This window comes from Ranitomeya imitator, chromosome 7, assembly GCF_032444005.1.
Source record: "Ranitomeya imitator isolate aRanImi1 chromosome 7, aRanImi1.pri, whole genome shotgun sequence".
Taxonomy (NCBI): Eukaryota; Metazoa; Chordata; class Amphibia; order Anura; family Dendrobatidae; genus Ranitomeya; species Ranitomeya imitator.
The window spans coordinates 189,401,538-189,428,034 of NC_091288.1; the positions used below are offsets into that span (position 1 = coordinate 189,401,538).

Here is a 26,497-nt window from a genome sequence, read left to right on the forward strand (position 1 = left end):
GTGGGGTGCCAGGGGCCCACCAGTAACCAACTCCAGGGCCCCACTTCTCAACTACAAACAAATATGACATTATCCTTAATCACAAATTTATATAACAATGATCTGGGTAGATTGTTAAATGAATAAGATGCCGCCATTGTCTCTACATAGTATATAGTGCCAAGTACTGCTCATATAGGAGGGTGGTGGCCCACCAGGGGATTGTCCTGTTCTCCTGTGGGCCAGTCCAAGCCTGCAAAAGCCCCTAGTGGGAGAATGGAGCGGCTGCCAAACCCTGGTACATTTGGATTATCGTCCATTGACGCTTGTGATTCTGCCCATGGATCCAATCTTTAAAGGGTTATTCCCAAAACGGTAGATGATACATAATCGATAGGAGAGGGAATAAATGACTGATTACAGGGGGTTCCACTGCAAGGACCCTGAGAATGCGGCTCAGGAATCCGGAAACTGGGTTCTTATTAATTGGAGTCTCTGCACTCCATTAAGGCGATCCTATAGACAATGATTGGAGGGAAGGTTGGACAACATAGGGTTGGAGAGTGAGGAGGGAAGGTATTGAGCTCACCTGCAGTCCAGTGCTAGAGGCTGAAATCCGTATGGAGGGTGCCGATCCCGCAGGTGAAGCTCAGCCATTGAATTGTGAGAAGGAAGGAAATCGGCTCCTCCATCCAACAATAGATCAAATTGATCAAAAATCTATTGGAAAATCTTTAAAAACATGGATTCCAAAAATGTAAAAATCTGACGCGTTTCTGGCGTGCAAGTCATAGGATAACTACGGGCGCTTGGACGCCAGAAACGCGTCAGATTTTTACGTTCTTGGAATCCATGTTTTTAAAGATTTTCCAATATATTTTTTAATAAATGTATCTATTCTTGGATGGAGGAGCTGATTTCCTCCTTATTCCAATTCATTAGAGTTGAAGAGTCTGGTTCCAGGGTTCATGAGGACTGTTCTCAGGATCACTGGGGGTCCCAATGGTCGGACCGCCAGTGATTAGTAAGCTAGCCGCTATCTTATGGATTGGAGGCAAGTTACTATCTTGGGAATATCCCTTTAAGGCTGCTTGGTGTATACTCTACAACCAACATATACAACAGCAAAATCAACCTGCGGACGTATCCATAGACTCCTAAGATCTGGACATATGCCATTAGAGTCGGGTTGGAGAACCGCCTTCTCCGAAAGCTAAGCTCTGTATAACCCCGCCTACACCACTGATTGGCAGCTTTCGGTGTACACTGTGCATAGGCAGAAAGCAGCCAATCAGTGGGGTGGGTGGGGTTATATAGAGACTTGGTAGATCAGCAGCAGAAAAAAAAGCATGATTTTATCAAAACAGCAGCAAGTAGACCAGTATCGCTGGAATCAGGCTCTCTGCCCCTACATTTTTCTGCTCTCGGCTACATAGCAAAAACCTGATGACAAATTCCCTTTAAGTTATAAGGAAGTGAATCTTTTTCCTTGCATATTTTATTCTACAAATATATTTGTCTCTCAATACAGGTTCCTAATTATACATCAATATCAATGCGGCATAAAACAGTATGGACGGTGATGTACGGACCGGTCGCGGGTCTCTCAACCTAAAGTCAACGGTCTCGTAAAACGTGTTTGCCGCTGATGCCACTAATTAGCCACTAGTGTTCCCTTCTATGTATACAAATATCATAGTAATATGTATACAGGGGCCGACGAGAGGACGCAGGCGGAGTAAGGAACCTCAATCAGGCCCACTGGGGTGTGGATGAACCTACTGAGGGGAGGGTTAATTTACGGGAGTAAACGCCCCCCGGACTAGTCCACAGATCGTCTGCGTGCTATATACACAAGGAGGTGAATGTATATAATGCAAGAATCACATCATTATAATGCAGGACTAAAGCTGTGCAGCCTACGGTGGCGGTCTGGGGACCCGGCCAGTTCCCTTTAATAAACAAAAAGTCCCTAAAAATGGCAACAGAAAATGATACTGCAATATATTAATGACAGCTGAGATATTCCCACATCAGGCCGAAATATGCAGCAAAATGCCAATGAAATCTTCCACACATCCCCGGCCCTCGGGGGGCAGAATATTTGTAATTACCCGATCTTACATCACTTAGATTTTCTCCGTATAATTTCAATTGCACGACATAGCCATTCCCAGATACAGCAGTGACAGCCCCTACAATATACCCGACAGCCAGCAACGCATCCCCAGGGTATCAATGGGTTACTTACATCCAAACGTGGCAGCAGTCAGGAAAAGAAGGCAGTGGATCACAGGCGTGAAGCTGGAGGCCATGACACCCCTATGTAGGGAGCAGGGAAGATCAGGAGCAGCTTTGTGCAGTCACATAATATGACAGCATCACCTTCCTCCTCTGTACCAGGGTGCTGTCACCCTCTAGTGGAAGTAGGTGGAACTGCACAGAGACATTGGGACAGAGGCAAAACTCCTTGTAATAACTTTGTTTTTTTAAATTTAATATGCCGCAATGAGGTTCCCACCGCATAATCTTGTTGATCAGGTTTTAAAAAAGTTAATTTCATTTAAAAAAAAAATCAATTGAACTGCATTATAGTACATATATAATGGTGGTAAGACCCCTCGGAGGCGGGACTGCTAATGATAATGCATAGGCAAAGTAAACCAATAGTAAGGCTGATCAGTCACAACATTAACACCACCTGACTAATATTGTGTAGGTCCGCCTAATGCTCCGAAAACTGCTGTGATCTATCAAGGCAGGGACTCCACCAGACGTCTCATGGTGTCCCGTGATATCTGGCCCCTAGAGCTGATCCTGGAATTTGGAGGTTTCCTGACTTATTTTATATGTCCCATTGGGCCCCTCTTCACTTTCGATTTTTCTTCCTTGTTTTCCAACATCTGTACCTTTTTTCATTTTTCGCTCCATAGAGTTGCATCAGGGCTTGTTTTTTTTTATAGGCCCAGTCTCTAGTTTTTACCATCACCATTTTGGGGCCCATACGCTTTCTGATCTCTTTTTGCTTTGTCTTTATGGGAGGTGAAATGACCAAAAAAATAGGGATTTCAATTTTATTTTTTATTCTGATGTTCACCTTATGGGATAAATATTATATTTTATTCCTTTGGACATATACAGTATAGGCAGTGATTCTAAATATGCAAGTTATTATTTTTTATATATATATATATATTTTTTTTTTTGTATGTTTTTATTGGCCCACCCAATGGGACTTTCACCTGCGATCCATCGATGGCTTGTACACTGCACTGCTTTGCTGTAATCATTGCCGATCTCACTACTGACAGAGGATTTTAGAGGGTTCAACTAAATTTGATTTGCAGCAGTTACACTGTGTAACACAGCCGGCGTCCGTGCCGTATGGCGCAGGCTCAGCTCTTGCTCTGTTTGGCCTACACCTCCTAATGGGTAAGGCCAGCTTTTGGCCTGTCCTTTGGAGGAGCATTGATGAACTGACGGCCTAAGTGAGCTCGTTCCTCACGGTCGCAGCGGTGGCCACAGGCTAGACTGGCTTGTCCATTGCAGGAGAGACGGTGGGCTGGAGGCCAGGAAGTTTGGCATGAGGCCTGTAGAGACCCTGAAAAGTAGAGCATCTGGCACTTTTTGGGAGAGAACGATTTGCCTGATATTTGTATACAAGACCCAGAGATAGTCATTGCGGGCAGGCTGGAGACTACTCAACAGCCCTTTTAGTCAAGAGGGTACGGAATATACGACTGTAAGCCATCATAAAAGTTCTCTCATTTCATGTACAGCTGCTGAGACTCCCTCTAGTCGGGAAAGACCTGAAGCCCCCTATGTGAATGGGGCAGGAGTGGGCATGTGTGACCACAACTTCTACAGACAGTGAATGGAACAATGGTCGTCCATGATTTTTACTACTACATTTACACAGGTGACTTTGGGATCCTCGTTCTCGAGAATGGCAGGGAGACCCTGAGCAATCATACAACCATAACCTCTCCTGAGGACAGGTGAAACCTAGCGGATTTGGAAAAACTGCATCTAAAAAAAGTATCACATGACCTCTAATACCCAAGAATTGCAGAGAATAGGTACTGATCTGCCAAAATCAGAGCACGGGTTCACATCTTGCTTTTATCTTATGTTTGGTGTCTACTTTCCTGACTTCTGTCCCAATCAGGTCCACAGGTTACAACGTAGTTTTAGCGATGTCGCTCTCGAAACATTGATCGATCTGTATTCCCCACGGCCGTACCATATTTTCAGTTATCGCCCCTCCACGCACCCTGGATGTTCTCAGATACCAGAGCTCTAATGATGGGACAACCCAATATCACATACAGAAAAACATTCAGCGAGGTCGGACAGGACTCCCCTATTTTTGGGGCCAAAATTGTCAATTACACTTTACAAGAAAAGATAATTCACAAAAAAAAAAAAAAAGAGTTGTAGAGTTAGCAGCTGCACGGAAGTCATACAGAAACGGCCAGAATCCCCATAGAGAAGGCAGAGATGACTTATTCCCATCTCTGCCTTCCTCATCACTGCAGAGACAGCACTAAACAAGTATAGGAAGCGGAAACAGCGCTTCCCCCTCCGGACCACAGAGAACATACGATCGCCGGACCCCAGATTAGCTCTACAAGTGCAGGCCGCAGGCTGAATTACCCCTGTAACCGACCCTAATGTGCCAGCCCCAGTTACAGGGGAAATCACCAGTTACATGAAATGTATAAATATTGAATTGTCCACCCCACAAAGGTCTTTTATGACCTTATTGGGATACAATGCATGACATGAATGAAAAATGATAATGTCTGTACAGTGCTGTGGAATTAAAGGCGCGATATCCACGAGTAAAATAATGAAAAAAAAAGCACAACAAAAAAAAAAAAACAATAAAAAATGAGGCTACTTTCACACTAGCGTCGGATTTGGCCCGTTGCAGTGCGTCGGGCCAAGATTCCGACGCTAGCGTTTGATGCGCCGCACCACGGGTGCAGCGGATGCATTTCTCCGGCCCCATTGTGAGGTGCGGGGAGGTGGGGGCGGAGTTCCGGCCGCGCATGCGCGGTCGGAAAAAGCGGTCCGTCGGCAGCAAAAAACGTTACATTTAACGTTTTTTTGCTGCCGACGGTCCGCCACAACACGGCGCAACCGTCGCACGACGTGTGTCAATACGTCGCAATGCGTCGGTAATGTTACTCTATGGGGCAAAAACGCATCCTGCAAACAACTTTGCAGGATGTGTTTTTTTCCCCCTAAACGACGCATTGCGACGTATTCAAAACAACGCCAGTGTGAAAGTAGCCTTAATGGCCAATCTGCACCACTGTTTCTAGCCAAGCAGAGGCCGCCTCCTCCAACTATTCAACGTCTAAAAATAATTGCTACCTAACGGGGAACACAATAAAAACGAGAAACAAAAAAAAGGAAAAACAAAAAAGGAAAACAAGCCGCGTGTTTCCTTTTTATTTCAGACTTTCTATCAATAGCGGAGAAAAAGATATAAAAAAAGATAAGAACATAAAAATGACATAAAGATAAGGCTCAAACAAGGCGTCACGAATAAAAAGAGGCAACATTTGACTACTGAAAAGAGAAAACATTCTAGAGCTATTAAAAAAAAGCATCTAAGAAAAAAAATCGAAAAGTAAAGTGTCTTGTCGTGAAATGGTTAATGATATTTCATTCTCTGACCACTTTTTATTTTTTTAGATTTTTTTTCACTGATTATATAAAGAACTTTATCACTCTGCAACCAAGCTTTATTAGCGCTCCCTAACGAACTCAGGGAGAGCCAATGGGATTGCAGGACGTCATTCTGACGCAGCCGTCGCAGGCTGATGACATCATAAGACAATCTATAGTGAAGGTCTTACACTAGGTATCCCTCCGCTCGAAAATATAGTCCCTCTCAATGCAAATCGCTTTACTGCAACGGTTTCACTAACGAATGGCGGAGATGGCGACGATTATTATTAGCGATCTGGGTTATTATCGCATTGTGAACGATTAGATTGGAAGGTTTTATCTGGGACGTGGAGAAGAGCTCGTCACTCGCGCAAAGCCTTCTGGGATGTGTGCTGAGCGGGAGACGGCGGAATGTTCCAGTGCCCGTGGCTGGTGCTGGGGCGGAATGCCGGGCCGGTAGCTATGCGGTGATCGCCACGGTGAGATTTATGAATGGCGCCTTCTGGGGGTGACGGGGATCCGGCGGTTTTATGTTTCTCGTCCCCATATGATGTGATAATGCTGAGCGGGCGGGCGTGAGGCCGGCGCTCTCCCCGGGGCTGCAGCACCATCCTGCCCGGCTGTACAGGGGACGTGCTGGGGCCGGTGCCCGGGCCTCCTGGCCTCTCCTCACAGCTGTGGGCGGATATTAGCGCGGATTTGTTCTGTTTCTAGTGATGTTTCCAATTGTCACCGTCTGTTCTGTGCCCCATACACTGCGGCCATCTGCTAGTAATGTATTCTCCATGTGGGGGGCTAGAGCCTGATTATAGGGGTATTAGATGGTGGCCCGATTCTAACGCATCGGGTATTCTAGAATATGCATGTCCACGTAGTATATTGCCCAGCCACGTAGTATATAGCTCAGCCACGTAGTATATTGCCCAGCCACGTAGTATATAGCTCAGCCACGTAGTATATTGCTCAGCCACGTAGTATATTGCCCAGCCACGTAGTATATTGCCCAGCCACGTAGTATATTGCCCAGTCACGTAGTATATTGCCCAGTGACGTAGTATATTGCCCAGTCACGTAGTATATTGCCCAGCCACATAGTATATTGCCCAGCCACGTAGTATATTGCCCAGCCACGTAGTATATTGCCCAGCCACGTAGTATATTGCCCAGCCACGTAGTATATTGTCCAGCCACGTAGTATATTGCCCAGCCACGTAGTATATTGCCCGCCCACGTAGTATATTGGCCAGCCACGTAGTATATTGCCCAGAGCCACGTAGTATATTGCCCAGCCACGTAGTATATTGCCCAGTCACGTAGTATATTGCCCAGCCACGTAGTATATTGCCCAGCCACGTAGTATATTGCCCGCCCACGTAGTATATTGGCCAGCCACGTAGTATATTGCCCAGAGCCACGTAGTATATTGCCCAGCCACGTAGTATATTGCCCAGTCACGTAGTATATTGCCCAGCCACGTAGTATATAGCACAGCCACGTAGTATATTGCTCAGCCACGTAGTATATTGCCCAGCCACGTAGTATATTGCCCAGTCACGTAGTATATTCCCCAGCCACGTAGTATATAGCTCAGCCACGTAGTATATTGCTCAGCCACGTAGTATATTGCCCAACCACGTAGTATATTGCCCAGCCGCGTAGTATATTGCTCAGCCACGTAGTATATTGCCCATCCACGTATACCGCCGGCATTAACCCTGTGTTGGCGGTGACCGGAGGGGAGTATGGAGCGGGCGCCGGGGACACTGACTGCGGGGAGTATAAGGCGGCCATTTTCTTCCGGACTGTGCCCGTCGCTGATTGGTCGTGGCTGTTTTGCGGCGACCAATCAGCGACTTGGATTTCCATGATAGACAGGCCACGACCAATGAATATCCGTGACAGAAGGACAGACAGACGGAAGTGCCCCTTAGACAATTATGTATATAGATTCCCATCTCCAAGATCCTGCCATTGATACCTAAGCTGCTGCAATGCCCTGCAACATAGCTAATTAGAAGAAATATGCTACATTTCTAATTGGAGGTATTTGCTAATATTATTATTACACTTACTACATATTGGGATAGGGTCTTGGAGATGAGAGAACCGGTTCTTAGATTCATGCTGCCTGAACCCCAAGCAGCATAAGTATGGCTACATGATTGCACCCAGGTATATTTTACTCTAAAATGCTGCTGCGTTTCTGACAAAATCTAGTTTGACTCCACCCAGCTGCAGATGATTGACAGGTCTCTCCCTATGTAGCACATGAGACCTGTCAATCACCTGGATCAGGCTGGGGGTCGCATCAAAGTCGGTCTCTCAAATGGCTTCTCAAGCAAAGGGGGCGATTCGTCAGAGTTTTGTCACAATTGTGGTTTATAAACCCCCCCCCCTCCAATTTGTGATTTTTGATCTCCTCACTCCATTTTGATCCAGCTCTGAAAAAATGGTGTTGGATGGGGACATGGCTGCCCCCCCCCACTCGGTCGCTTCACCACAAGTCTTACTCCAGCAAGCATTGGAGTAAGATTTGCACCTCACTATATTTATTTAGTGCACCCCTTGGTGAATCAGGAGTGTTTGCTCCAATGCTCCTCATCAGGATCAGCGAGAAAACTTCTGGTTTTGGTGAATCCGGGGTGATGTTTACCTGAGTGCAGTGGTGCAGCTCCCGTCTGATTCTGGGGCCCCTGGTTCAGGCAGCATGAATCTGGGAGTAGGTGCTCCACCAGTAGAGTGCTACCTGTCATGGTGGATCCGCCAGGTGCTCTGTACTGAGACTGCGCTCTGTGTAATAGAAGAAGGGCTCAGTTATTGGCCGAAACGTTGGTAATGGATCTCTAATAATTACTGTGCGCCTCGTTCTTCAGATCCCTTTTAAGCAAGTGGCCATCTGCTGGTAATAGATGCTGGGAGTTGCAGTGTCACATCTGCCTCTAAACAGCGCACACGTGCCAAAGACGAATGTACTGCGATATATTCCAGCCGTGGTAGTTGGCGGCGATCGATTGCTTTCTGCAGCTGAAGAGGGTCCCCTGTGAGGTGTATAGGGGTGCGCGCCTGAGGCATGTGTCAGGACTTGTTGCTCATCGCTATGATCAGTCCATGGGAACGATGTGTGCTAGGAAAGGGATCCACTGCTCTCGGCCAGAAATGCGGTTTGCTCACACGGGATCCACTTTTTTTGGGCACCTTTTGTAGATGGATCCTGAGGGCTCACTCAGACATCTGTAGCACAGCCATCAATGCAGATTGTTGGGGTCCGTTTTCTGTTCTGCTGGCTGGAGCTTGGGGTCATTCTACAACTTTGTGGTGGTCTGAGATCAGTTTAGTAGACCGATTAGGCTGTGTACCCACCATTGAGTTTTTTTATACTGTGTATATTTGGAAAAATGCAAGTAACTTATTTTATTTAATGAGAGCAGAAAGACTCCCCATGAGTCACGGGGAGCGTAGCCTTAATGCTCATTTACGTGGATGATATTGTCGTCGGCAAATATATCAGTAGATCTGCTACATGGGAACGTTGCCTACTGCGGGTTTATAGCAGAGAATTATGCAGCTATATAATGAATGCACCTGCTGCCCCCATGGATTCTCCAGTCACGCAAAGATCTGCCAAGTATGCACATCGCGTAAACTACATGCTCATGATATGGACTGGTGCTGATATTTCTGTGTCCTGGCAGATATGTGCAGATAAATGTCATCAGCACCTCTCTCGCCTTTCTGTGTGCTCTCGGGCGACCCTTTGAAATATGGGTGTAATCCCAATAATTTTTGTAAGGATCAGTTCAATCTCTATGTTTTTGCTGCTTTTTGTAGGACACTGTTTACTTTTACACCTTTGCCTGCCCTTGAGCAGATCAGGTATTGATTTTCACTTCTTGATTGGCCCTTGAGCAGATCAGATAGTGATTTTCACACCTTGGTTGGCCCTTGATCAGATCAGGTATTGATTTTCACACCTTGGTTGGCCCTGAAGCAGATCAGGTAGTGATTTTCACACCTGGGTTGGCCCTGAAGCAGATCAGGTAGTGATTTTCACGCCTTGTTTGGCCCTTGATCAGATCAGGTATTGATTTTCACACCTTGGTTGGCCGTGAAGCAGATCAGGTAGTGATTTTCACACCTAGGTTGGCCCTGAAGCAGATCAGGTAGTGATTTTCACACCTAGGTTGGCCCTGAAGCAGATCAGGTAGTGATTTTCACACCTAGGTTGGCCCTGAAGCAGATCAGGTAGTGATTTTCACGCCTTGTTTGGCCCTTGAGCAGATCAGCTATTGATTTTCACACCTTGGTCACAAATTTAATTAAATTGTACTAATCCTAAACTGCCATTCTCATGTGAGGAGACCAAGACATTATGGTGTATATTTGGCGCAAATCACAAAATAAATGGGTTTCACATACTGCTTTTTCACTAAAACCGTAGCAAAATCTGATACCTGTGTTTTTTTTCTGCATTTTTTTCACACACAAAAACATTTTTCCACTAAATAATTTGATCAAATCGCCCTTTTCGCTCAAAAAATGTCTTATGGTGTCACATACGTGTTGCATTGGTGACCTAACACCTTGCACTGTTCATGCTTCTGTGGTGGAAGCAAAGTTGAACTTTGGAATCCTGAAAAACGCAGGAAGAAAAGCAGGAAAAAAAAAGCAAATCCTGCTTTTTGTTTGCAGCTTTTTTTACTACCAAGTGATCAGGTATTGGCCGCAGAAATAAAGCGGCAAAGAAAGCAACATGTGAACATGGCTTAAGATGTGTGTTTGTATATACATGTGTGTGTGTATATATATTATACTTATTTTTTCCTTGGGTGTGTAAGCAAAAGCGTCCAGATTTTCACCAGTATTTTGGATCCAGTTTTCATGAATAGTCCTTGTGCCTGTTCTTACCTTGAGGGTAATGCCCATTTTTCTTGCAAAAGGAAGGGAAAAAAAAGTTTTTCCTACCTATTAGGGTACGTTCACACATATGCGTATTTGGTGCATTTTTTCCTAGTTTATTTTTATTTGGTGCATTTTTTCCTAGTTTATTTTTTTATGTAAATTTTTGCAGCGTTTTACAGTACCAGCTTTGTCTGAGATTTCAGGAATCTCTTGCACACAGCATGTTTTGCTGCAGAAGAAAAAAAGCCTAACAAAAATGCAACATGTGAACGTAGCCTTAGACAGTAAAATACGAACAGACCGCCGATGAGCACAGATGGCGATCGCGTGCTTTCCTTACTTACAGACCCGTTCTCTTGAGCGGGAGAGTTTGGTTCACAAATTAGATCGAAACAGGACATCTCCCTCTTTTAAAGTCAATCATTCATGCCACCTGCCCCAAAGAAAACCGGTGGAAAGCCTCATAAACTCCGTGAAATGCACAGTATATGTATGTGACAAATGGAGGTCTTAGGGGACCTTAACGCGAGACATGCAGTCGCAGGGACTTGGACATATTATTCGAGCGCGCCAAAGTCACTTGGTTAGCACCTGAGCATGCTCAGATAACACCTTATTATGCTTCTTTTACTTAAAATGAAAAATGTATTTATTTATTTTTTAGTAGAACTTATATTTCAGAATCTAGCAAAACTTGAAAAACAGCGAATTTGAAAAGTTGTGGGCTGATGTGGTGTTCATGTTGGCGTTGTAGGCTTCGTTGCAAAGCTTGGTTCGCAGATTTGACAGGAAGAATATCATCGGCAAAATAATGGGCACCGCAACAGAACCTCAATTGACTCCATTGCAAGTCAAGGCGGGGGTCCATCAGGCGCTAGTGGTACCCCTCATACCACGGATCCTGCCCTGTGGTCTGGATACCATTCATAGATTGTCTCCTGTGGATTTATGATCACCGCCGTAGTGTATGGTGGAATCGGACAATCACTGGATTTAAAAGAGTTGCCTGATTAGACAAGTTATAGCGATGGTGTCAAAAACACACAGCGAGTGACAGATTGTTTCTTTTGCAGTTATGGTAACCCAGGGCCGGCTCCAGGTTTTTGAGGGCCCCGGGCGAAAGAGTCTCAGTGGGCCCCCCCTTTTACACATACCCCGATTCATGATCGCATATAAACACAGCCATGTAGTATATAACACTGCCCACGTAGTATATAGCAGCCCATGTAGTATATAGCAGCGCAGCCCACGTAGTATATAGCAGCGCAGGCAACGTAGTATATAGCAGCGCAGCCCATGTAGTATATAGCAGCGCAGCCCACGTAGTATATAGCAGCGCAGCCCATGTAGTATATAGCAGCGCAGCCCACGTAGTATATAGCAGCGCAGCCCACGTAGTATATAGCAGCGCAGCCCACGTAGTATATAGCAGCGCAGCCCACGTAGTATATAGCAGCGCAGCCCACATAGTATATAGCAGCGCAGCCCATGTAGTATATAGCAGCGCAGCCCACGTAGTATATAGCAGCGCAGCCCACGTAGTATATAGCAGTGCAGCCCACGTAGTATATAGCAGCGCAGCCGAGCCCATGTAGTATATAGCAGCGCAGCCCACGTAGTATATAGCAGCGCCACTCACTCAGGCACTGGTAGGACTAGGAGCTCCTCCTGAATCTGCCTCATAACTTCAGCAGCAGGGCAGCCAGCCAGGGGCGGAGATCAGAGCAGAGAATGTGCTCTCTCCGCCCACAAACAATGTCACACTGGCTGCCTTCTCTTAACCCCTATGTGTGCCTGCCTGGCTGCACTGACTGAGTGAGAAGATGCTTGTGTCAGAGCTGGCACATAGGGGTTAAGAGAACGCAGCCAGCAGTGACTTTGTGGGTGGAGAGAGCATGTTATCTCCTGCTCTGCTCTCCCAGCTGTATCTATGACAGTGTGAGTGGGCCCCCCTCTCTCCCCAGGGCCCCGGCATTTGCCCGGTGCGCCGGGTGCTGACGCCGGCCCTGTGGTAACCACTGGGGCACCTTCACTGACTGACGCGCTGACTGACGCGCTGACTGACGCGCTGACTGACGCGCTGACTGTAGTCGCGCGCTGACTTGCCATTTATACCAGTTTGTTAGAAATTCACTGTATAAAAACCAGTGTAGGCATAAACCTGTCCTTGTGACCCATGGCAACCAATCGCATTCCATTTCTCAGTCATCTTAAGCAGGTTTGTAAATGTAAGCCGTGATCTGATTGGTTGCTATGGGCACCTGCTGCGGCCTTGCTCTGTGCGCGAGGCCTAACTGGCAGTTGGTAACCGTAGATCGCCATTTCTGCGTGTAAACATGTAACGAGGATTAGCGGTATCATTTTCATGACAACTCCCTAAACTAATCATCACTAAACCCAGACTGCAGCAATTGTTTTTTTTCTGTGCCAAAAAAGCTATAAAAAATACATTTGTTATATTTGTAGCAGAGGGGCATATTTTAATAAAAAGCGATTAGATTTTTACAAAATGATCCAAATATACCCATCTAAGAAAATGGCTACTTTCTTACAAAAATGGTGCCACATCTGTCCCAATGGTTGTGTGTGGTATTCAGTGTAGTGGAGCTGAGCTGCAGTACCAGACATAACCTGTGTACAGATGTGGCGCAGTTTTTGGAAGAAAGAAGCCATGTTTTTCTAAGACTGGACAACCTCTCTAAGCCTATGGATACCGTGTATGTCTAGTTTGGCCTAGTGAAATGTCCAGTGGTATCCGCCTTACCTGTAAAGGTGTCAATGGGTTGCCATGGCAGCTGGGGGCTACTGAATGCCCCCACGTCTGCCATGTTACCACTCCCATGAGACCCAGGCACATATTTTTTTAAATTGATGCCTTTGTCAGGCTATGTGCTGCGCATGTTGAGTGTTTGCTTGCAGAAGTTTCTACATCTCATGGCAGGAAAAACGCGGCGAAAAAAAAGCGTGTTTTTGTCTGCATTTTTTTATACCTTTTTCTTTATCGCCTCTCATTGGGGGACACAGGAACCATGGGTGTATGCTGCTGCCACTAGGAGGCTGACACTATGCAAATAAAAAAGTTAGCTCCTCCTCTGCAGTGTACACCCCACCGACTGGCATTATACTCTTCAGTTTAGCTTAGTGTCAGTAGGAGGTGGACACGGGTCTTTCATTAGACCCTTATCTACCTCAATGTGCGTCGTTTTCTTTCAGTTTTCCTCGGAGGGATACAGGGTGAACAGTCACACCTGTATTCCCACAAGCGGACTATGAGTACGGTGTGTACTGCCACCCCGTATCCTCATAGATCCCTCACCAGGACCAAGATCCTGGCACACCAGCGTGCTCAGAAGTCCGGTCCTGGCTCCGTCCCCCACCCACTCGCCCACCAGAGCCTGTCGGTTGGAGGAGACGAGGACGTCCATCAGCCCTGGATGTCTCACCCTCTTTTAAGGTTAGTACGGCGTGGGATGTTTTTTAGGTGAGTATTTCCCCTATCCCATCCCAGATCCTTGTTAGGGGGGGGATTCTTGTTAAGGGCTCCCAGACGGTGACCCTCTCTTACCCGGTCATCGCCTGTATCCTTGCGGCGCGGTCGATATTTTATCGGTTCCTGGAGTTCCAGCATTTTCCCCATTCTGCAAGGGCCTTCTGCTCCAGCGCGGGGCCCTTTTTCTGGCCGCAGCGCTCTCACTTCTTTCTTGGCAGCTTTTGGCTGCTGTTCGCTCCTTTCCGCGGCGCACTATCAGCGCGGCGGTTTTTCTCTGGGCACAGTCCTAAGCGCAGCAGCCCTGCAGTCTATCGCGCTGCTTATCGCTGCAGCGCATTGCTCCGGCGCCGCAGGAGGTGGATCTGCGGCGCCCTTCAGCGGCGCAGCCTAGCAGGCTGCGGCGCCTGTGCCGCCAGCCTCCCGTCGCGGCGCACTGCTCCGGCGCCGCAGGAGGTGGATCTGCGGCGCCCTTCAGCGGCGCAGGCTGCGGCGCCTGTGCCGCCAGCCTCCCGTCGCGGCGCATAGCTCCGGCGCTCTATACCGGCGCCGCGGCTCGTTTCCCGGCCGCCGGTTCCTAATTTAGGCCCCGGCTTCGGCCGGGGCCTACTTCCGGTCTTCGGATCTGTCACTTCCGCCTCTGCGGGCGGGCTTTTTCCCGCCCGACATACTATGACCTGCCCACCGGCGCCTCTGCGTCTAGCTCCGCCCCCTTCCTTGTGGGACACTCGTCTGGTGTGAGCATCGCTTCACACCACAGCAGCAGCCCTTGCAGTGCCTCACGCAGCGCGCCACGCTCCTTCGCCCGCATCTTCTGTGAGGCACCAGGGGATTTCTCCACCAAGGACAAGTGGGACATCTTCCAGGACCGGGTCCGTGAGTAGCTGCACTGCAGTCTGACACCCCCCTCTGCCCACTGTCCCCTAACCAACTGGCATCTTCAGGGTCCCTCAAAATGTCTTCCTCTAAAGGGGGCCGCTCTCGCCCCCCTACTTCTTCTTCATCTACTACCTTAGTCACGTACTTTGCATGTTCGTCCTGTAACAGCAAACTTCCCTCAGGTCAGTCCTCCCCGCTGTGTCAGTCCTGCAGCAACTCGATTGTTCCCACCGCCCAGGATCCCCCGGCTGTTCCGCCCGAGAGTGATCCCCCCATCCCAGGCTGGGCCGCTTCTCTGTCACAATCGGTGGCCGATTTAACACGGGTGTCTCAAACCCTGGTGTCCGCGCTGGATCGGTTACCCCTGCAGACCCCCTGCAGTGGCCAGCGGGTCGCAGGAACCGCCGCCCGAGCCCTCCTTGATTAGCCACAAAAGGTCCAGACAGGAACGTCGGTCTGAGTCCTCTTCGCGTTCCATCTCGCCGCACGGCCCTCCCCCGCGGTTGGTGTCGCACCGTTCCTCCTCCCCTGAGTCAGGCGAGGCTTTATCTGATGCGCCCTCAGAGGAGATGTCGGAGTTGGATCCTAGCCAAATCGCCACCATGAGTGAGTCGGTCCAGAACCTCATTCGGGCTATAAACCAAACCTGTGGCATTAAGGATCCCTCTACGGAACCCGCAGATCAGGCGGTTTCGTTTAGACGGGCCAAACCACCTTCAAGATTTTTTGCCCCTCATCCTGAATTCGAGGAAATCCTGGCCAGAGAGAGAGAGAATCCGACCAGACGTTTTCAGAGGGGAAAACGCCTGGGGGTGTTATATCCTTTTTCACCAGATCTTACCGCCAATTGGACGGTCTCTCCCTCGGTGGATCCACCTGTGTCCAGGCTGTCCACCAACACGGTGCTCCCACTGTCCGGCGGAGCGTCTCTGAAGGATTCTAACGACAGAGTTATAGAATCCTTCGCAAAATCTGCCTTCGAAGCGGCTTCAGCAGCGCTATGCCCGGCCTTTGCTTCCACTTGGGCCTCAAAATCCATCTCAAAATGGGCCAAGGATCTGCGGCGAGGTATCCTGGACGGGGCTCCTCCCGCGCAATGAGCGGAACTTGCCAACCAGATTTCCCACGCTGGTGAATACCTGGTTTCCGCCTCCCTGGATGTCGCGTCTTGTGCGGCTCAGGCTTCCAGCAATGCCGTTGCCATCCGCCGGACCGTTTGGCTCAAGGCCTGGCAGGCGGACTTGTCCTCCAAAAAGTCCCTCACTAGTCTGCCCTTCCAGGGCTCTCGTCTCTTTGGTTCCCAGCTGGACCAGATCATTAAGGACGCCACTGGGGGCACAAGTTCCCTTCTCCCCCAGGCTAAACCTCGTCGCCCTCCTCCTAGACGGCAGTTTCGCTCGTTCCGGCCTTTTCGTCGCTTCGCTGCGTCAAACTCCTTTTCCCAGCAGCAACAGAGGCCACAGGCACGTCAAGAGAAGAAGGCGGTGTCCTTCAGGCCCACTCCGTCCTGGCGTCCTCGCTATTCCCAGGGTAGATCGTCCAGGCCCAGGACTGGAAGATCCACTTCCGCATGACTCTCGGCAAGACTCCAGCCCAACTCCCAGGTTGGGGGGCCGTCTTCTCCGTTTCAGGGACGTCTGGATTTCCGCAGTAGAGGATGCATGGGTCAGGGAAGTTGTGTCTTCGGGATACAAAATAGAGTTCGCCTCCCGACCCAGAGATCGTTTCTTCCAATCTCGTCCTCCAAAAGATCCCGCTTTGGTTCCGGGCTTCTTCGCAGCCATCGCTTCTCTGCTCAAATCCGGGGTAATCGTTCCCGTCCCAGAAAAGGAACGGTACACGGGTTTCTACTCGAACCTCTTTGTGGTACCGAAAAAAGACGGCAAGGTTCGTCCCATTCTGGACCTCAAATTGTTGAACAGGAGGGTTCGCCTGAGACACTTCAGGATGGAATCCCTTCGTTCAGTAATTGCTTCCATGGAGGCTCAGGAATTTCTATGCTCTATAGATATCCAGGACGCCTACCTACATGTTCCAATATTTCCCGGACATCACCGTTTCCTGCGCTTCGCAGTGCAACAAGATCATTTTCAGTTCGTCGCTCTGCCGTTCGGTCTCGCAACCGCGCCAAGGGTGTTCACGAAAATCATGGCGGCGCTGATGGCCATTTTGAGAGTCAGAGGCTTGGTTCTGTTTCCATACCTCGACGACATCCTCATCAAGGCTCCGTCCTTTGCTCAGGCCCACGAAAGCTTGTCCATTGTTCTCGACACCTTATCCCGTTTCGGATGGCTGGTCAACCGGAAGAAGTCCTGCCTTATTCCTTCTCAGCGCATCATCTTTCTGGGCATGCTCTTCGACACTCGTCAGTCCAGAGTCTTCCTTCCCAAGGACAAGAGATCCACCCTTTGTCGGGACATTCTCTTGCTCCAGGGTCCTCGGCCTCCCTCCCTCCGATCGGCCATGAAGGTTCTGGGGAGGATGGTAGCTACCTTGGAAGCGATTCCCTTCGCCCAATTCCATTCTCGACCCCTTCAGCAAGCCATTCTGTCTCAGTGGGACAGGTCGGTCTTCTCCCTGGATCGGCCGATCAGACTCTCCTTTCGGGTCAAGCGGTCTCTCAACTGGTGGCTGACGTCTCCTCTCATCTCCCAGGGCAGGTCCTTCCTTCCGGTTCACTGGCAGGTGGTGACAACGGATGCCAGCCTGATCGGCTGGGGTGCGGTTTTTCGCCACCTGACGGTTCAGGGCCGTTGGTCGCTGCAGGAGTCCGCGCTGCCGATCAACGTCCTCGAAATTCGGGCCATCTTTCTGTCCCTCCGCCATTGGGAAAGGATTCTCAGGGGCCTTCCAGTCCGGATCCAGACGGACAATGCCACGGCTGTGGCATATGTCAACCATCAGGGGGGGACTCGGAGCTCCTTGGCCCTTGCCGAGGTGTCCAAGATCCTCCTTTGGGCAGAGGCAACGGTTCCGGTGATATCCGCGGTGCATATCCCCGGCGTAGAAAACTGGGCCGCCGACTTCCTCAGCCGCGAGGGTCTCGCGGCAGGGGAATGGTCCCTGCATCCGGAGGTATTCCATCAGATTTGTCTTCGATGGGGAACTCCGGATGTGGATCTCACGGCGTCTCGGATCAACAGGAAGGTTCCACAATTCGTCTCCAGGTCACGCGATCCTCTCGCAGTGGGCGTCGATGCTCTGGCCATTCCTTGGTCACAGTTCGAGATGCCCTATCTGTTCCCACCCCTTCCATTACTTCCCAAACTGTTGAAGAAGATCAAAGCGGAAGGGGTGCCGGTCATCCTGATCGCCCCGGATTGGCCCAGGAGAGCTTGGTTCGCGGAGCTCGTCAACCTTCTCGCGGACGCTCCCTGGTGCCTTCCAGACAGGCCCGATCTGCTGTCCCAGGGTCCGATCTGCCACCCGAATTCTCGGTCGCTCAGTTTAACGGCGTGGCTGTTGAGACCGCGGTTCTAAGAGCGTCCGGCCTTTCGGACCGGGTGATTCACACCATGATTCAGGCTCGGAAGCCTTCGTCTTCCAGGATCTACTACCGCACCTGGAAGGCCTACTTCCGTTGGTGCGAGTCCAACCGCGTGCCGCCTATGGTTTTTTCCCTGCCTTCTCTTTTGGCCTTCCTTCAGGCAGGACTGGATTCGGGCCTGGCTCTTAGTTCCCTGAAGGGTCAGGTCTCTGCGCTTTCCATCCTCTTTCAGAAGACCTTGGCCTCTCGGCCACAGATTAAGACCTTCTTTCAGGGGGTAGCCCACGCCGTCCCGCCGTACAGGGCCCCTGTGGAGGCATGGGACCTAAACCTGGTACTGGACGTTTTGAAGGTTTCTCCCTTTGAACCTCTTAGGGAGATTCCTCTATCAGTTTTATCTTGGAAGGTGGCCTTTCTTGTGGCCATCACGTCCATTCGCCGCGTTTCCGAGCTGGCGGCACTGTCTTGCCGCCCTCCGTTTTTGGTCATTCACCAGGACAAGGTGGTCTTCCGACCTCCACCTTCTTTTCTTCCTAAGGTGGTTTCCACCTTCCACCTCAACGAGGACATCGTTCTACCTTCCTTTTGTCCAGCTCCGACTCATCCTCTGGAGCGATCGTTGAACAAGCTGGACCTAGTCAGGGCAGTGAGGATTTATCTGGATAGAACATCCTCTTTCCGGAAGACGGATTCATTTTTCGTCATTCCTGATGGCACGCGCAGAGGCCAGCCGGCTTCTAAAGCGACTATTGCTCGCTGGGTCAGAACGGCAATTTTGGAGGCTTACCGGGTCAAGAACAGAGTGCCCCCTCCTGGGATTAAGGCTCACTCTACCCGGGCAGTCGGCGCCTCCTGGGCGGTGCACCACAGGGCTTCCGCCCTACAGCTTTGCAAAGCGGCAACTTGGTCTTCCATCCACACGTTCGCCAAATTTTACAAGGTCCATACCTACGCATCGGCGGACGCCAGCCTAGGCAGAAGGATCCTGCAGGCGGCAGTGGTGAGTCCTCTGACCTGATGGAAGTCTGTTTTCCCGCCCTTGGGACTGCTTTGGGACGTCCCATGGTTCCTGTGTCCCCCAATGAGAGGCGATAAAGAAAACAGGATTTTTGGTTGCTTACCGTAAAATCTGTTTCTTGAAGCCTCCATTGGGGGACACAGCTCCCTCCCAATGTTTTCTGTTGTTATCTGTTCTATGACTGTTCTCACGTTACAGTTCTCAAGTTTGTGGTTATGGTTTTTCAACCTTGTTTCATTATCTCCTACTGCTTTCTCACTAACTGAAGAGTATAATGCCAGTCGGTGGGGTGTACACTGCAGAGGAGGAGCTAACTTTTTTATTTGCATAGTGTCAGCCTCCTAGTGGCAGCAGCATACACCCATGGTTCCTGTGTCCCCCAATGGAGGCTTCAAGAAACAGATTTTACGGTAAGCAACCAAAAATCCTGTTTTTTTTGCATGCGTTTTTGTACAGCAATGAAGGCTTTTTTGAGCTAAATAAAGATATTAAAAAGAAATAAAGCACTCTGACCGACGGTCTACCTGCGGTTGCTTTACCGCTGATAAGAACCGCCGCACCGGCGTTTCCTACACTGTCACACAGCGTGGGAAACACCATAGGAAGCCGGTAAGGCTACTTTCACACTAGCGTTTTTTTTTTAATACGTCGCAATGCGTCGTTTAGTGGAAAAAACGCATCCTGCAAAGTTGTTTGCAGGATGCGCCTTTGCCCCATAGAGTAACATTACCGACGCATTGCAACGTATTGTCACACGTCGCAACTGTCGTGCGACGGTTGCGCCGTGTTGTGGCGGACCGCCGGGAGCAAAAAACGTTAAATGTAACGTTTTTTGCTGCCGACGGACCGCTTTTTCCGACCGCGCATGCGCGGCCGGAACTCCGCCCCCACCTCCCCGTCCCCGCACCTCACAATGGGGCAACGGATGTGCCGGAGAAATGCATCCGCTGCACCCGTTGTGCGGCTCATCAAACGCTAGCACTACAAATACACACGGAAATTTGAATTGGCTTGCATAAGGATTCCATAGCGTTTTTGGCCCATTTCCACGTGGAAAAAATGCTGCAAAAACGCACCGTGTGCACACAGCCTAATTGTTCAAACTAATGAGATACTAAAACACAGTGCAAAAAAAATAAATAAATCCAAATGGCAGAGTTGCTGTTTAGCTATGTCAACCCCTACAAGAATGGAATAAAAAAAAAATCAAAAAGCCAAATGGATCCAAAATGGCACCAATAAAAACAAAATACTGCACCGTATAAAAACACCCTAACCCTTACACACCTCTATAAAGTAATTGCTCTGTGAATTTGGCAACTGAAGACAATATATACAGTACAGACCAAAAGTTTGGACACACCTTCTCATTTAAAGATTTTTCTGCATTTTCATGACTATGAAAATTGTACATTCACACTGAAGGCATCAAAACTATGAATTAACACATGTGGAATTATATACTTAACAAAAAAGTGTGAAACAACTGAAATTATGTCTTATATTCTAGGTTCTTCAAAGTAGCCACCTTTTGCTTTGATGACTGCTTTGCACACTCTTGGCATTCTCTTGATGAGCTTCAAGAGGTAGTCACCGGGAATGGTTTTCACTTCACAGGTGTGCCCTGTCAGGTTTAATAAGTGGGATTTCTTGCCTTATAAATGGGGTTGGGACCATCAGTTGTGTTGAGCAGAAGTCTGGTGGATACACAGCTGATAGTCCTACTGAATAGACTGTTAGAATTTGTATTATGGCAAGAAAAAAGCAGCTAAGTAAAGAAAAACGAGTGGCCATCATTACTTTAAGAAATGAAGGTCAGTCAGTCTGAAAAATTGGGAAAACTTTGAAAGTGTCCCCAAGTGCAGGTGCAAAAACCACCAAGCGCTACAAAGAAACTGGCTCACATGAGGACCGCCCCAGGAAAGGAAGACCAAGAGTCACCTCTGCTTCTGAGGATAAGTTTATCCGAGTCACCAGCCTCAGAAATCGAAGGTTAACAGCAGCTCAGATTAGAGACCAGGTCAATGCCACACAGAGTTCTAGCAGCAGACACATCTCTACAACAACTGTTAAGAGGAGACTTTGTGCAGCAGGCCTTCATGGTAAAATAGCTGCTAGGAAACCACTGCTAAGGACAGGCAACAAGCAGAAGAGACTTGTTTGGGCTGAAGGACACAAGGAATGGACATTAGACCAGTGGAAATCTGTGCTTTGGTCTGATGAGTCCAAATGTGAGATCTTTGGTTCCAACCACCGTGTCTTTGTGCGACGCAGAAAAGGTGAACGGATGGACTCTACATGCCTGGTTCCCACCGTGAAGAATGGAGGAGGAGGTGTGATGGTGTGGGGGTGCTTTGCTGGTCAGATTGTTGGGGATTTATTCAAAATTAAAGGCATAATGAACCAGCATGGCTACCACAGCATCTTGCAGCGGCATGCTATTCCATCTGGTTTGCGTTTAGTTGGACCATCATTTATTTTTCAACAGGACAATGACCACAAACACACCTCCAGGCTGTGTACAAGAAGGAGAGTGATGGGGTGCTACGCCAGATGACCTGGACTCCACAGTCACCAGACCTGAACCCAATCGAGATGGTTTGGGGTGAGCTGGACTGCAGAGTGCAGGCAAAAGGGCCAACAAGTGCTAAGCATCTCTGGGAACTCCTTCCAGATTGTTGGAAGACCATTCCCGGTGACTACCTCTTGAAGCTCATCAAGAGAATGCCAAGAGTGTGCAAAGCAGTCATCAAAGCAAAAGGTGGCTACTTTGAAGAACCTAGAATGTAAGACATATTTTCAGTTGTTTCACACTTTTTTGTTAAGTATATAATCCCACATGTGCTAATTCATAGTTTTGATGCCTTCAGTGTGAATGTACAATTTTCATAGTCATGAAAATACAGAAAAATCTTTAAATGAGAGGGTGTGTCCAAACTTTTGGTCTGTACTGTGTGTATGTATGTATGTATGTATGTGTATATATATATAAAAATAAAAGTACTGAGAAAAATTACCTAAATATGACTTTTATTTTCAGAGAGGGTGGGGTCTTATAATAAAACATGGCTCACTCCTCCTCAAACCGTTTTTTTTTCTGGATGTCCCCGAGGACATCTCTTCTACGCTGCACTCTGACCACTGCAGCCAGTCGCTGGTCTGAGGCCGTGCAGCGCTGCGGCTGTATAGTGTGGGGTGATGTGTCTGGTGCCCTGCTATTGTGCATATGATGCCACGTTCTTCTTGAATTTGTGTATGCCGTGTTCACACAATGTCTGAATTCTGTCGATGACTTAAATAGACTGATAAGAAAAATGGTGTAATACGGTGTCTTCATGTCTGTCTTGCTGATGTTTCCTGACCTCTGTCGTCTTCCTCCGACAGGTGGGACGACTCAACTATTTTACCTGTGTTGCTAAAGAGAACCAAAAGAAGAAAAAATGGCGTTCGTCCCTCCGTCGGGGCCCACCGTGGTGGACCAGACGACGCTGATGAAGAAATACCTCCAGTTCGTGGCTGCCCTTACAGATGTCAACACACGTATGTATCCAGAGTAGCCTGTGTCACCCACTGTGTAGGGTCGGGGTGCACGGGGTTAAGCTCACACGGTCAGCATTTACCTATATCGGATCTGTGGGGAAAGTCCAAGACTCACTTTTGGATTTCAGCTATGGTTCGCCCGGGATAATCTTTTTGCTTGGTAGCGATAAGCTGTAAATTGGGGATCGTCAGCAATCCGGTGTCATTCAATGGGAAGATGGTGGTATGGAGAGGACATGATACCCATATTTAATTCTTTTATTCTTTTTTTTATTCTTCTACTGTAGCCGATGAGACCAAGCTGAAAATGATGCAGGAAGTCAGCGAAAACTTTGAGGTAGGTGACACTCCCAGGACTCCTTGATCTGAAGTTTTTAGCTGATCATAGACTATTAACATTTAACTCCTAGGGGTTGGTTTGCTACTTGTGGAAAGAGTCATGAAGATTGCAATGGGGTCATGGCTTATTATTATTATTTTAATATTATTGTTATTTTAATTGTTGTTTATTTTTATTTTTTTAGAACGTCACCACTTCCGCCCAATATTCCACCTTCCTGGAGCACATCATCCCAAGGTTTCTTACTTTCCTACAAGACGGGGAAGTTCAGTTCCTCCAGGAGAAACCAGCACAGGTATGTATGTAGACCTATTTCCGTCCATCACTGCTGGCATATGGACTGGTAGATAGTGTGGTCCCCTGTCCTTGGTTGATCAAGTGCTAGAATGACCTAGAAATGAATAGAATTGCAAAATGATGAGAGTATCAGTCTTGAGCCCAAATGATGTGATGTGTGTATGTATATGTGTGTTTATGTATATGTGTGTGTATGTATATGTGTGTTTATATGTGTGTGTATGTATGTATACTATATGTATGTATGTTGGTAAACTCACATTGGGCACTGAGAGCAAAACTGATAAGATCTGATTATTGCCATGATGAAAATATCAGGCTTGAGCCCCCAAGATGTGATGCCCGCATGGATGCGTGGAGTGATTCAGTGCGCACGTATGGATGTATGTACCTCACATCGGGCCCTGAGAGTAAAACTGATAAGATCTGATTGCAGATACTGTTCCTTCAGGACTATCTATTATCCCCAGCATCCATCTTCCACCCTCTTGTTGTTGGTGGTATGCACAATCATGCAGATCCAGCATTGCGCGCCCCCCCCCCCCCCAACATCTTGTGTTAGTGGTATGCACAATCATACAGATCCAGCATTGCGCGCCCCCCCCCCCCCCCCCCAACATCTTGTGTTAGTGGTATGCACAATCATGCAGATCCAACATTGCCCCCCCCCCCCCCCTCTTTGGGGATATTCCTCCAGTTCAGCCTGAATATATATCAAGCGAAGAACGCTGCATAAAAACTACTACCTTTACGATGTAAGCTTTTTTTATTTTTATGGAAGAATGTCTTTTATTTGTCTTTTAGCAACTGCGAAAGCTCGTCCTAGAAATCATCCACCGGATCCCCACCAATGAACACCTGCGGCCGCACACCAAGAATATCCTGTCCGTGATGTTCCGTTTCCTGGAGGTAGAGTGCAGCCGTGACGTTGTCATGGGATCTGTGTGACCCCGTGTTCGGGACAGAACCTCACATAATGTATATGTTCCTTCTAGACTGAGAACGAGGAGAATGTCCTGATCTGCTTAAGAATCATCATTGAGCTACACAAGCAGTTCAGACCGCCGATCACTCAGGAGGTACGTTGCTCTTCCGTATTGTTCGTTCCTGGTAAGGTCCTTGCTTTAACCCTGCTGTTCTGTTGGTCAAAAATGACCGACTTTGAACTTCAATATTCTTTAAAATATTCAAGATGCGGCTCTGAAACCCGTGGCCGACCGACCCATCCTCATTTAAGTCAATCAACCACAAGTTTCAGAACCGCATCTTGAACACCCCAAAAAATACCAAAGTTCAAAATAGGTCTCCCCAGACCGAACAGAACAGCAGGGTTAAAGGGGTTGTCCACCGGGACTTTAACATTGATGGCCTATCCTTAGGATAGGTCATCAGTGGGGCGGCGACACCCTACACTTTCGCTGATCAGCTGTTCCTGGTGTCAACGGCGTCCAGAACTGCACAGCTGTCGACTGTATAGAAGCCGCGGTCAGTACTGCACATCCGCCCCATATTCAAATCAATAGTGGTTGGATGTGCAGTACCCGCCCGCGGCCACTATTCTGTCGGTGGAGCTGTGCAGCTCTGTCACTGAGACATCGGGAACAGCTGATCAGTGGGGGTGCATGGTGTCACACTCCCACCGTTCATACATTGATGACCTCTCCTAAGGCTAGAATATCAGTATTAAAGTCCCGGACAACCCCTTTAAATCAACCTCCTGAAACTACAACTCCCAGCATGCCATGTGTTGCAGCTTTATAATACTTTAAAGCTACAAATGGCAAACAGATGTTACATCTTGCTAAGAATATAATGCATGCTTTGCAATAAAAGGGATTCGGGCTTAGAAAACCTTGGCTGCTTTGTTAAACGATAGCGCCACCCCATCGTCTGCTGCCTGCATGTGTATTGCGGCTTGGTCCCGTTCATTTCAATGAAGCTGAGCTGGAGTATCGGACACAACACGTGGGCAGGAGTGGCGCTGTTTCTAGAAGAAAGTCGCCATGCTTTTAAGCAGATTACGTTAATGCGATGACTTTCTTACTGAAATATGGTTGACTAATTTTTTTCTTTTTCTTCTCTGTAGATTCATCATTTTCTGGACTTTGTGAGACAGATTTATAAAGAACTTCCTAAGGTTGTGGTAAGTATTTTTTTCATTTTCCGAATTTTTTTTTTTCTGACTTAATAAGTTTTGAGGTACAATGTTTTGCCACGAGGAGGGCACTTTAAAATGGCATATATGTCAAAGAGTTAAAGGTGTTGTCCTTTTTGGCGACAGTTTTTTTTTTTATATAAATACATACATTTGGGGTTATAAAACATTTTTGTAAAGGGGTTTCATTAAAAAAAATAAATCAGTGACGTGAGAGGTGACCGTTGCCGCGCACGATATTTCGGCTGAATACCGGCGGCTTCCGGGAGGCGTTAGTTCATTTTATCCCGTCTGCCACACTTCCAGTACTGCGGCCGAGCACCTTCCTAACACGATTAACCCTATTTCTCCGCCTCATTGGGGGACACAGACCACGGGTGTTAACCCTATATCTGCAGGTAAATGGTGTTATCGGACATGACAGGTTCCCTTTTAAAGGCAGATTAGATCATCTAAGGTGTCTCGGACCAATAGTAAGGTCCTAACTTGTCTCATTGCTTCTTTTATCCCAGAACCGCTACTTTGAGAATCCTCCAGTGATCCCAGAAAACACTGTTCCCACTCCAGAAATGGTTGGCATGATTTCCTCCATTGTGGTCAAAGTAAATCCAGAGAGAGAAGACAGCGAAACCAGGACGGTAAGCATGGCCACCTCCGGGAACGACCTGGAAGATAATAGCGCGACGATTGGTCAATCTAAGCGCAATGTCAGATCGACAGGACCGTAAATGTGA

At 48.2% G+C, this 26,497-nt stretch overlaps 2 protein-coding genes across 2 annotated transcripts in view; one reads left to right on the forward strand and one right to left on the reverse strand.

Annotated features, from left to right (window-relative positions):
* The window catches only part of TMEM130 (transmembrane protein 130), a 33,632-nt gene extending 31,226 nt beyond the window's left edge, over positions 1-2,406 (reverse strand). The window contains exon 1 of the mRNA XM_069734246.1: positions 2,231-2,406. Within this exon, the coding sequence (XP_069590347.1) occupies positions 2,231-2,294 (64 nt within the window). The 5' untranslated portion in view covers positions 2,295-2,406. The remainder of the gene's footprint in view (positions 1-2,230) is intronic.
* Positions 2,407-6,082: 3,676 nt separating this feature from the next.
* Positions 6,083-26,497, forward strand: part of TRRAP (transformation/transcription domain associated protein) — a 166,518-nt gene continuing 146,103 nt past the window's right edge. Inside the window, exons 1-8 of the mRNA XM_069734247.1 lie at positions 6,083-6,140; positions 22,816-22,971; positions 23,259-23,308; positions 23,496-23,606; positions 24,413-24,517; positions 24,604-24,687; positions 25,695-25,751; positions 26,276-26,401. Coding sequence (XP_069590348.1) covers positions 22,872-22,971; positions 23,259-23,308; positions 23,496-23,606; positions 24,413-24,517; positions 24,604-24,687; positions 25,695-25,751; positions 26,276-26,401 — 633 coding nt within the window. The 5' untranslated portion in view covers positions 6,083-6,140; positions 22,816-22,871. The remainder of the gene's footprint in view (positions 6,141-22,815; positions 22,972-23,258; positions 23,309-23,495; positions 23,607-24,412; positions 24,518-24,603; positions 24,688-25,694; positions 25,752-26,275; positions 26,402-26,497) is intronic.